At 45.1% G+C, this 12,646-nt stretch overlaps 1 protein-coding gene across 8 annotated transcripts in view; it reads right to left on the bottom strand.

The window, feature by feature from the left end:
- The window catches only part of farp2 (FERM, RhoGEF and pleckstrin domain protein 2), a 97,408-nt gene that overhangs the window by 53,267 nt on the left and 31,495 nt on the right, over nucleotides 1-12,646 (bottom strand). For all 8 annotated transcript variants that reach the window (XR_011668380.1, XR_011668381.1, XM_071346531.1 and 5 more), the window contains 6 exons: nucleotides 12,418-12,515; nucleotides 11,798-11,912; nucleotides 6,253-6,400; nucleotides 6,035-6,130; nucleotides 353-516; nucleotides 73-141 (listed from right to left, as the gene is read on the bottom strand). Coding sequence is in view for 6 of the 8 variants with exons in the window: in XM_071346531.1 (XP_071202632.1) it covers nucleotides 73-141; nucleotides 353-516; nucleotides 6,035-6,130; nucleotides 6,253-6,400; nucleotides 11,798-11,912; nucleotides 12,418-12,515 (690 nt within the window). In the remaining 2 variants the exon portion in view is untranslated. The remainder of the gene's footprint in view (nucleotides 1-72; nucleotides 142-352; nucleotides 517-6,034; nucleotides 6,131-6,252; nucleotides 6,401-11,797; nucleotides 11,913-12,417; nucleotides 12,516-12,646) is intronic.

The raw sequence follows: 12,646 nt of genomic DNA, 5'->3' as shown, positions 1-12,646 counted from the left end.
GAGAGACAGGAGACCACATGATAGTTAAACAGAGGTCAAAGACACAGAGAGACCAGAGACAGAGGCACACACCTCTGATATGGTGTCCTCCTTGATCCGCTGTCCTTGACATATTCCACTAGTTGCTTCTGGGTCCTCCCACTAAACCAGAAAGAGTCACAACACAGATACAATCAAACAACAAAAGCACGAGTCATAGAGTCTCCTATGGGTTCAAGCTGTATACTACAAAAATGGTACACTTCACATCAGTGAAAATTTTACCTCAACATAACGTCACATTTATAAAAAAATAAAAATAAAACAAATAAAAAAATCGACCTCCGTATGATTCAACAGAAAGCAGAAATACCTGTATCTGAACGACGATCCCCTGCTAAAGAGAATGGCTTTGGACTTGGGCTGCGGCTGATCCAAGAGTCGGAAGAACGAGTGATGTTCCACACAGTTCTTCCAGAAGATCTTACACTGGTCCCGACTGACCATCTGGAACTCCAGGGTATCCTGATGAGGCCCCTACAATTAAATATGGCCTTTATTTTAAAAATAAATACATACATACAACAATATGTACATGTAGTCCCAGAAGACACTTGAAAGCAGGGATTAAATACAGTTATTCCCAAAGTGCACCTATAAAATATTACTCGAAAGCTAACGTTTACACTCATGGATTTTTTATTTATTTTATTTAACCTTTATTTAACCAGGTAGGCAAATTGAGAACACGTTCTCATTTACAATTGCGACCTGGCCAAGATAAAGCAAAGCAGTTCGACACATACAACAACACATAGTTACACATGGAGTAAAACAAACATATAGTCAATGATAGTGAAAAAAAAATAAGTCTATATACAATGTGAGCAAGTGAGGTGAGATAAGGGAGGTGAAGGCAAACAAATATATGTATAAATAAATAAAAATATAAAAAGGCCATGGTGGCGAAGTAAATACAACACAGCAAGTAAAATAAAACTAAAAACACTGGAATGGTTGGTTTGCAGTGGAAGAAAGCGCAAAGTAGAGACAGAAATAATGGGGTGCAAAGGAGCAAAATAAATAAATAAATACAGTAGGTAAAGAGGTAGTTGTTTGGGCTAAATTATAGATGGGCTATGTACAGGTGCAGTAATCTATGAGCTGCTCTGACAGCTGGTGCTTGAAGCTAGTGAGGGAGATAAGTGTTTCCAGTTTCAGAGATTTTTGTAGTTCGTTCCAGTCATTGGCAGCAGAGAACTGGAAGGAGAGGCGGCCAAAGGAAGAATTGGTTTTGGGGGTGACCAGAGAGATAAACCTGCTGGAGCGCGTGCTACAGGTAGGTGTTGCTATGGTGACCAGCGAGCTGAGATAAGGGGGGACTTTACCTAGCAGGGTCTTGTAGATGACCTGGAACCAGTGGGTTTGGCGACGAGTATGAAGCGAGGGCCAGCCAACGAGAGTGTACAGGTCGCAGTGGTGGGTAGTATATGGGGCTTTGGTGACAAAACGGATGGCACTGTGATAGACTGCATCCAATTTATTGAGTAGGGGTTTGGAGGCTATTTTGTAAATGACATCACCGAAGTCGAGGATTGGTAGGATGGTCAGTTTTACAAGGGTATGTTTGGCAGCATGAGTGAAGGATGCTTTGTTGCGGAATAGGAAGCCAATTCTAGATTTAACTTTGGATTGGAGATGTTTGATGTGAGTCTGGAAGGAGAGTTTACAGTCTAACCAGACACCTAGGTATTTGTAGTTGTCCACATATTCTAGGTCAGAGCCGTCCAGAGTAGTGATGTTGGACAGGCGGGCAGGTGCAGGCAGCGATCGGTTGAAGAGCATGCATTTAGTTTTACTTGTATTTAAGAGCAATTGGAGGCCACGGAAGGAGAGTTGTATGGCATTGAAGCTCGCCTGGAGGGTTGTTAACACAGTGTCAAAAGAAGGGCCAGAAGTATACAGAATAGTGTCGTCTGCGTAGAGGTGGATCAGAGAATCACCAGCAGCAAGAGCGACATCATTGATGTATACAGAGAAGAGAGTCGGTCCAAGAATTGAACCCTGTGGCACCCCCATGGAGACTGCCAGAGGCCCGGACAACAGACCCTCCGATTTGACACACTGAACTCGATCAGAGAAGTAGTTGGTGAACCAGGCGAGGCAATCATTAGAGAAACCAAGGCTGTCGAGTCTGCCGATGAGGATGTGGTGATTGACAGAGTCAAAAGCCTTGGCCAGGTCAATGAATACGGCTGCACAGTATTGTTTCCTATCGATGGCGGTTAATATATCGTTTATGACCTTGAGCGTGGCTGAGGTGCACCCATGACCAGCTCTGAAACCAGATTGCATAGCGGAGAAGGTATGGTGGGATTCGAAATGGTCGGTAATCTGTTTGTTGACTTGGCTTTCGAAGACCTTAGAAAGGCAGGGTAGGATAGATATAGGTCTGTAGCTGTTAGGGTCAAGAGTGTCCCCCCCTTTGAAGAGGGGGATAACCGCAGCTGCTTTCCAATCTTTGGGAATCTCAGACGACACGAAAGAGAGGTTGAAAAGGCTAGTAATAGGGGTGGCAACAATTTCAGCAGATAGTTTTAGAAAGAAAGGGTCCAGATTATCTAGCCCGGCTGATTTGTAAGGGTCCAGATTTTGCAGCTCTTTTAGAACATCAGCTGACTGTATTTGGGAGAAAGAGAAATGGGGAAGGCTTGGGCGAGTAGCAGAGGGGAGGGCAGTGCTGTTGTCCGGGGTAGGGGTAGCCAGGTGGAAAGCATGGCCAGCCGTAGAAAAATGCTTATTGAAATTCTCAATTATAGTGGATTTGTCGGTGGTGACAGTGTTTCCTATCTTCAGAGCAGTTGGAAGCTGGGAGGAGGTGTTCTTATTCTCCATGGACTTTACAGTCCCAGAACTTTTTTGAATTTGTGTTGCAGGAAGCAAATTTCTGCTTGAAAAAGCTAGCCTTGGCTTTTCTAACTGCCTGTGTATACTGGTTTCTAGCTTCCCTGAAAAGTTGCATATCACGGGGGCTGTTCGATGCTAATGCAGAACGCCATAGGATGTTTTTCTGTTGGTTAAGGGCAGTCAGGTCAGGAGAGAACCAAGGGCTATATCTGTTCCTGGTTCTAAATTTCTTGAATGGGGCATGCTTATTCAAGATGGTGAGGAAGGCATTTTTAAAAAATGTCCAGGCATCCTCTACTGACGGGATGAGATCAATATCCTTCCAGGATACCTCGGCCAGGTCGATTAGAAAGGCCTGCTCGCTGAAGTGTTTCAGGGAGCGTTTGACCGCTGACCCATTACGGATGCAGGCAATGAGGCAGTGATCGCTGAGATCTTGGTTGAAAACAGCAGAGGTGTATTTGGAGGGCAAGTTTGTTAGGATGATATCTATGAGGGTACCCGTGTTTACGGAATTGGGGTGGTACCTGGTAGGTTCATTGATAATTTGTGTGAGATTGAGGGCATCAAGCTTAGATTGTAGGGTGGCTGGGGTGTTAAGCATGTTAAAATTTAGGTCGCCTAGCAGCACGAGCTCTGAAGATAGATGGGGGGCAATCAGTTCACATATAGTGTCCAGAGCACAGCTGGGGACAGAGGGTGGTCTATAGCAGGCGGCAACGGTGAGAGACTTGTTTTTAGAGAGGTGGATTTTTAAAAGTAGAAGTTCAAATTGTTTGGGAACAGACCTGGATAGTAAAACAGAACTCTGCAGGCAATCTTTGCAATAGATTGCAACACCGCCCCCTTTGGCCGTTCTATCTTGTCTGAAAATCTTGTAGTTGGGGATGAAAATGTCAGAATTTTTGGTGGTCTTTCTAAGCCAGGATTCAGACACGGCTAAAACATCCGGGTTGGCAGAGTGTGCTAAAGCAGTGAACAAAACAAACTTAGGGAGGAGGCTTCTAATGTTAACATGCATGAAGCCAAGGCTATTACGGTTACAGAAGTCATCAAAAGAGAGCGCCTGGGGAATAGGAGTGGAGCTAGGTACTGCATGGATGATTGCTGTAAACATGTACGGTGTATTTGGAAAGTATTCACAACCCCCTTTGACTTTCTCCACATTTTGTTACGTTTACGGTCTTATTCTAAAATGTATTAAAATGAATAAAAATCCTCAATCTACACACAATACCCTATAAATGACAAAATGAAAACAGGTTTTTGTATTTACATCAGTATTCAGACCATTTGCTATGAGACTTGAAATTGAGCTCGGGTGCATCCTGTTCCATTGATCATCCTTGAGATGTTTCTACAACTTGATTGGAGTCCACCTGTGGTAAATTTAATTGATTGGACATGATTTGGAAAGGCACACACCTGTCTATATAAGATCCATAGTTGACAGTGCTGTCAGAGCAAAAACCAAACCACGAGGTCGAAGGAATTGTCCATAGAGCTCCGAGACAGGATTGTGTCAAGGCACAGATCTGGGGAAGGGTATCAAAAAACATTGTTGCAGCATTGAAGGTTCCCAAGACCACAGTGGCCTCCATCTTTCTTAAAATGGAGAAGTTTGGAATCACCAAGACTCCTCCTAGAGCTGGCCGCTCGGCCAAACCGAGCAATCGGGGAAGAAGGGCCTTGGTCAGGGAGGTGACCAAGAAACCTGATGGTCACTGACAGAGCGCTAAAGTTCCTCTGAGGAGATGGGAGAACATTCCAGAAGCACAACCATCTCTGCAGCACTCCACCAATCAGGCCTTTTAGTCAGGATCGAGGGAAAGATGAAGAGCAAAGTACAGAGAAATCCTTGAGAAAAACCTTCTCCAGAGCGCTCAGGACATCGGACTGGGGCGAAGGTTTACCTTGCAAAAGGACAACAACCCAAAGCACACAGCCAAGACAATGCAGGAGTGGCCCAGCCAGAGACCAGACTTGAACCCTATTGAACATCTCTGGAGAGACGCTCCCCATCCAACCTGACAGAGCTTGAGAGGATCTGCAGAGAAGGGGAAAAACTCCCCAAATACAGGTGTGCCAAGCTTGTAGCGTCATACCCAAGACGACTCAAGGCTGTAATCGCTGCCAAAGATGCTTCAACAAAGTACTGAGTAAAAGGTCTGAATTACTTATGAAAATGTGATATTTGCAAAAAAAATTAAAAACCTGTTTTTACTTCGTCATTATGGGGGTATTGTGTGTAGAATAGATTGATGAGGGATTTTTTTTAATAAATTTTTTTTTAATCCATTTTAGAATAAGGCTGTAACGTAACAAAATGTGGAAAAAGTGAAGGGGTCTGAATACTTTCCGAATGCACTGTATATGGTTAGAACTTGGCACAGATTACCTTCAGCCCATTGGGATAAAAAGCACAGATCCCTTTACATTGTCTTTACAAATCTTTACAAATTCTACTTTTTTCTTGTACAGGGTAGAGTACAACGCCAGACACTCTGAATGCCACCCAATTAGACTATTTGTGTTGAATCTGCAGATGCTACATCCATCTGTGAATTGATGAATTAATGATACAGGTAAAATGCCAAAGTTAAACATGGTTAAAACTATAAATTTTGATCTCATGGATGATCATGTTTTCATCCAAAGCTTGTTCTATAAATTGGAGAGTGGTTTCTTCAGCCCCATCCCTCAGGTTTTTAACCAAACCAGGGACAAGCGAGAACACTTCATTTTTTTTTTCAACTGCTGATTGCCTCCAATGCTTTGATGACAGAAGTACAGTACTCACGTGAACCTCTGGGTATATACAGTACTCACGTGAACCTCTGGGTATATACAGTACTCACGTGAACCTCTGGGTATATACAGTACTCACGTGAACCTCTGGGTATATACAGTACTCACGTGAACCTCTGGGTATATACAGTACTCACGTGAACCTCTGGGTATATACAGTACTCACGTGAACCTCTGGGTATATACAGTACTCACGTGAACCTCTGGGTATATACAGTACTCACGTGAACCTCTGGGTATATACAGTACTCACGTGAACCTCTGGGTATATACAGTACTCACGTGAACCTCTGGGTATATACAGTACTCACGTGAACCTCTGGGTATATACAGTACTCACGTGAACCTCTGGGTATAGCTTGATCAGGAAGCGTTTCCTCTTGAAGCTCAGTTTTCGGATCTTGGACCAATTGAAGGTGTTTATTTTGGTGTTACCCTGGGAGAAAATGAGACCGAAGATAAAAATCTGAAACCTGTTGGATGAGGGCTCAGGTTCATTCTCAGAGGTGGTACAAGGTGTGTGTGTGTGTGTGTGTCAGCAGTAGAACTACTAGTCACCTGGAAGACCTGCAGGCCTATGTGAGCCACGGCCAGGTTGATCTTCGTTCCCTCGCGGTCGGCTGCTGGGTGGAAGCGGACACCGTACATCTCCAGTTTACGGGCTATCTCCAGAACCTGAAAGTCTGAGTCGGCTGGAGTCTGCCCGCTGGGGGGAGAGAGACACAGGGGAAGTTGAGTTCCCGTTCACTTCAGGTCAGTGGAAGTTTGTCTTTGCAATGATGGTATGGCACCGATTTTGGAACCGTGGCAACAAGAATGTCTATTAGTCAGTTCCATCCCTGGTTCACTTTATTGGTCTTATTCATGAATTTGTTTGATATGAGCGAGAGGGTGTGGATAAACTGAATATTAACAGTCTACTGTTAGATCAGAGAGAACGGCTGGCTGTTGAACTTACAAAATGGCTGACGTGTGTCAACATGGGTTGTGGTGATTCTCCTGAGAAGAGGAGTCACTCTTAGCAATAAAAAGACAATGACTGTAAATCCCCCGAAAGCTCCTCTCCCAGCCCTAACCTCTTAAAGGACTGAAACGAAAACATGTCAAATTGTTTGACTAACAACATGTTGGAGAAGAGGACAGCCATCCAATCGCCAATCATCTGAATGTTTTCTAGTAGAGCGCACACGTGCGTGTACAAACTAATCATGATGCTCGTCTTTGGTTAGTAGGGTGGCAGTATGCCAGACCATCACCCAGCATTCTAATTTTGTTCATCCTTTAAGCTGTGAAATCTCCTTATGCCACCCCTCCTCCGCTCTTCCCCCTGCCTCCCCTTCTCCTCCTCCTCCTCCTGCCCCCCTCTCCCCTCCTGGCTGTCTGGCTAATCAAATAGCCTGGCCTGAGCCGAGGGGGATTAGATCAGGGTGCTAGGGAGGAGGCTAGTGGAATTAGATCAGGGTGCTAGGGAGGAGGCTAGGAGCCATGCACTAGCCATAGTCTGAGTCCCAAATGGCACCCTATTCCCAGTATAGTCCACTACTTTTGACCAGGGCCCTTAAACCCTATTTAAGGAATAGAATGCCATATGGGACACAGCCAGAGCCTCCTCCCCAACAGCCAGAGCCTCCTCCCCAACAGCCAGAGCCTCCTCCCCAACAGCCAGAGCCTCCTCCCCAACAGCCAGAGCTTCCACCCCAACAGCCAGAGCTTCCTCCCCAACAGCAACAGCCAGAGGGGGAGATAACCCACCACCCTGCCTGCCAACCTAGGAGTGGCTACATCAATAGCTATGTTTCCATTAACTTGTCCACTGATTTTGTTGTCTACATGTAGAATGTTTTTTTCGAACGGTCTTGCGTCGATAGCCTGCTAGGGCGAGTTTCCGTCAAACTGCCTTGCGTCGATAGCCTGCTAGGGCGAGTTTCCGTCAAACTGCCTTGCGTCGATAGCCTGCTAGGGCGAGTTTCCGTCAAACTGCCTGATGTAACAATGTCACACCTAATTAAATTTAAACGGTTGAAGTGTTTCCATTACCCTTTTAGACAAATCGACATTAATAAATTGGGAGACAGCCTGTATGCCCTCCCACCTATCTGTTTCATGTCTCAAACAGCCGGTGAAAGCCAGCATGGATAGAATGCAATAATTGGTTTGCCATGTTTTAATATTTGTCATGTGCCAACGTATCGCCAAAACCTGGGCCATGGTGAAGATTTGGATGGCGAAACTTGCGTTCCGGCCAACCAGAAAAGTCAGAATGATCCGTCCCGCAAATAAACATTTTTATTGTTGAAAATGTCTTCTTTAGCAAGCAGTACGTATTTAGAATTAACTTGAGTGGAGTATTATAATAAAAATTAAAAAGTTAGACACCCATTTCACACGAATAACATTTGTTGATCTTTAAAAAAAATATATCCTATACATCTGTCCATTGCATATGACGCTAAGATTTCTCCTGCAACATTGCTTTTTGGGTGAATACACCTGGATCAGTGGAAACTTGCCTATTGTCACTGAGGAGAGAAGAGGCAGTGTGTATTCCAAATGCAATCCCATTTCCTTTATAGTGCACTACTTCTAACCAGGGCCCAGAGGGACACAACCACAGTCTATAGAAAAGGAGTGGAAAGCCACTAGAAGCCCATGGAGGGTGTTTGAACAGGCAGGCTGTTCAATGTGGGAAAGGGCAGTGAGCTAGAACCCCCACATTACCACGAAGAGCCCTTTGAATTCTGAACAGCTGCCCAGACGCAACTCCTCCCAGAGACACAGTCACATTTAGTTGTCTATTGACTACGTTTGATGTGCGATTTTAAGTGTCTATGTCAGCTTTTGTCCAGCAGAAATATCTAAGATAATGTTCCTTTTTAGGTAAAAAGTTAACACATGTTTATGGATATTCAATAAACCCTGTTGTCTTATTATCAAGCTATTCAAAGCAATTTAGTGCTGCCTGAACCACTTGTAAAACAAACAAAAATATAAGTCTATGTCAAAGATGACTCCAGAACATTAGCTTAAAACAACAAGATGTTCAGTACTGGAGGTGAAGCAGACAATCTGCATGTCAAAGACGATTCCGGGACATTAGCTTCAAACAACAAGATGTTCAGTACTGGAGGTGAAGCAGACAATCTGCATGTCAAAGACAGTTCTGGGACATTAGCTTCAAACAACAAGATGTTCAGTACTGGAGGTGAAGCAGACAATCTGCATGTCAAAGATGATTCCGGGACATTAGCTTCAAACAACAAGATGTTCAGTACTGGAGGTGAAGCAGACAATCTGCATGTCAAAGACAGTTCTGGGACATTAGCTTCAAACAACAAGATGTTCAGTACTGGAGGTGAAGCAGACAATCTGCAACAGCTAAAACAAACGCATCTTAGGTTCAGCTTCATAAGGTGCCATTTGAGTCTGCGTCCCATATAGCACCTTATTCCCTATATAGTGCACTAGTTTTGACAAGGGGACTGTAGGACAACAAACACTCGGGGCCACGGCCTGAATTCCCCAGGGCAGCTGTTTAGGCCCCTTGCTTTTTTCAATTTTTACTAACGACATGCCACTGAGTAAAGCCAGAGTGTCTCTGGCTTTACTACAGCGACTGAAATGACTGCAACACTCAACAAAGAGCTGCAGTTAGTTTCAGAGTGGGTGGCAAGGAATAAGTTAGTACTAAATATTTCTAAAACTAAAAGCATTGCATTTGGAACAAAACACTCACTAAACCCTAAACCTCAACTAAGTTTTGTAATAAATAAATGTGGAAATTGAGCAAGTTGAGATGACTAAACTGCTTGGAGTAACACTAGATTGTAAACTGTTATAGTCTAAACATATTGATGCAGTAGTAGCTAAGATTGGGAGATGTCTGTCCATAATAAAGCGCTGCTCTGCCTTCTTAACAGCACTATCAACAAGGCAGGTCCTAGAGGCCCTAGTTTTGTCGCACCCGGACTACTGTTCAGTCGTGTGGTCAGGTGCCACAAAAAAGGACTTAGAAAAATTGCAATTGGCTCAGAACAGGGCAGCACGGCTGGCCCTTGGACATACACAGAGAGCTAATATTAATAATATGCATGTCAATCTCTCCTGGCTGAAAGTGGAGGAGACATTGACTTCATCACTACTTGTATTTATGAGATGTTGACAAGTTGAATGCACCGAGCTGTCCGTCTAAACTACTGGCACACAGCTCGGACACCCATGCATACCCCACAAGAAATGCCACCAGAGGTCTCTTCACAGTCCCCAAGTACAGAACAGACTATAGGAGGCGCACAGTACTACATAGAGCCATGACTACATGGAACTCTATTCCACATCAAGTAACTGACGCAAGCAGTAAAATTAGATATAAAAAACACCTTATGGAACAGCGGGGACGGTGAAGCAACACAAGCATTGGCACAGACATATACATACACACGATAACATACACATGGATTTAGTACTGTAGATATGTGGTAGTGGTGGAGTAGGGGCCTGAGGGCACACAGTGTGTTGTGAAATCTGTGAATGTATTGTAATGTTATAAAATTGTATAACTGCCTTAATTTTGGTTGAGCCCAGGAAAAGTAGCTGCTGCTTTGGCAGGAACTAAATGGGGATCCATAACAAATACAAATACCCAGCTATCATCCAGAAGGCGAGGTCAGTACAGGTGCATCAAAGCTGGGACCGAGAGACAAAAAAACTGCTTTTATCTCAAGGCCATCAGACTGTTAAATAGCCATCACTTGGCAGCTTCCACCCAGTTATGTAACCCTGCACCTTAGAGGCTGCTGCCCTATATACATAGACATGGAATCACCGGCCACCCCGATAACGGAATCACCGGCCACCCCGATAACGGAATCACCGGCCACCCCGATAACGGAACCCCGGCCACCCCGATAACGGAACCCCGGCCACCCCGATAACGGAACCCCCGGCCACCCCGATAACGGAACCCCCGGCCACCCCGATAACGGAACCCCCGGCCACCCCGATAACGGAACCCCCGGCCACCCCGATAACGGAACCCCCGGCCACCCCGATAACGGAACCCCGGCCACCCCGATAACGGAACCCCCGGCCACCCCGATAACGGAACCCCCGGCCACCCCGATAACGGAACCCCCGGCCACCCCGATAACGGAACCCCCGGCCACCCCGATAACGGAACCCCCGGCCACCCCAATAACGGAACCCCCGGCCACCCCAATAACGGAACCCCCGGCCACCCCAATAACGGAACCCCCGGCCACCCCAATAACGGAACCCCCGGCCACCCCAATAACGGAACCCCCGGCCACCCCAATAACGGAACCCCCGGCCACCCCAATAACGGAACCCCCGGCCACCCCAATAACGGAACCCCCGGCCACCCCAATAACGGAACCCCGGCCACTAATGTTTACATATTTTGCCTTACTCATATGTATATACTGTATTCTATTCTACTGTATTCTAGTCAATGCCACATTACTCATCCTAATATTTATATATTCCTTAATTCCATTCTTATAGTTTTAGATGTGTGTGTATTGTTGAGAATTGCTAGATATTACTGCACTGTTGGAGCTAGAAACACAAGCATTTCGCTACACCCACTATAACATCTGCTAAACACGTGATATGATGAGGGTGCCATTTAGGACACAGACGGATAAGACACTGGCTGAGGTTACTGGGGAGTACTGGCATGTACCTGTTAGAAGAAACCTGTAACTCATGACGTAGAGAGATGAAGACGTTTTCAAACTACTGCTTCAAGGAGGAAATTCATTCATGTTGTAAAGTGTTGAAGTTAAACTTCATGTCCTCTCGAAACATTGGAAAAAGTGACAAGAAATATATCTGTAGTCAGTACAACGTGGAAATCGGGCTGCCGATGGCAAGGAGCGAAATGAACACGGACTGAGTACGCAGTACAGAGTTGGATCTGGGTCTAGGCTGTTTGTGTCGTCTTGCCAACTCCTATAATCATCGGCATGCAGAAAGCCATAGGAGTTGGTTGTACAGTACAAAACAGGTCGGGGACCAGGCTAGGACAGAGGTGATCTTAGTTTAACTGGGTGTGAGGAGAGAACAGAAGGACGTAGCGACTCACAGGTGTCTGTGGTGCAGTTCCATGATCCTCTCCTGTATCCTCTCCTGATTGGGCAGCAGCTTGTTCAGCTTCAGGAAGTCCCTGTCTGCCACGTCGTCATAGTCCCCTATCTCCGCTGTGATTGGAGGGCGGGCGGGGGGGAGAGGGGGGCAGTGTTATAATGCAGCAACATAGCACCATGTTAATAACGCTACTATAAAAGATAATTAAAATCATATTTATCCATTGTAAATTTAATGTGTATGTAATGCAGCTATAATGGTTGTTTATTTGGTAACACTTTATTGGAAGGGTAGCCTTTAGGGACAGACTTCATAACACATTCATAAATCAGTACATGAAGAAGAGTCTCAAACACATCTTAATGAGAACTACGGCTAATAGGGATTGTTTTTCAAAGCGGTATGTCTACAGACACACAATCGCACGCACACACAAAACATCTACACACATTCTCAGTCATACACACCAAAGCTCACACACACACACTCGCCCAACACGTCACCTGACTTGTCCGAGTTTACCTTCCACGTGTAGTGGACTCATACATACTCTTCAAAATAAAGCGTTATCATTTATCTACTACACTAGACGAAAAGAGCCTGTATCATCAGACATACATTGAAGGAGGTGTGAGGCCAGCAGGGAGGCTGTGTTCTCTGTACAGCTCAACTTGCCCTCTAGCAGGTCTCGCTTCATCTGCAGGGAGAACAGGTACCTGGGGAAACACACACACACACAGGGCTTTAGTTTACACTGCTTTTCAATATGGACACCAGTGTGTTACACTGATGTATACACCCTGGTGTACTAGAGACATTGTGTTTCCATATCTAGGGCCAGTAGGTA

The sequence above is a fragment of the Salvelinus alpinus genome, chromosome 16, assembly GCF_045679555.1.
Source record: "Salvelinus alpinus chromosome 16, SLU_Salpinus.1, whole genome shotgun sequence".
Lineage (NCBI taxonomy): Eukaryota > Metazoa > Chordata > Actinopteri > Salmoniformes > Salmonidae > Salvelinus > Salvelinus alpinus.
The sequence above is the reverse complement of the archived record's forward strand: the minus strand, read 5'-3'. Positions and strand labels throughout refer to the sequence as shown.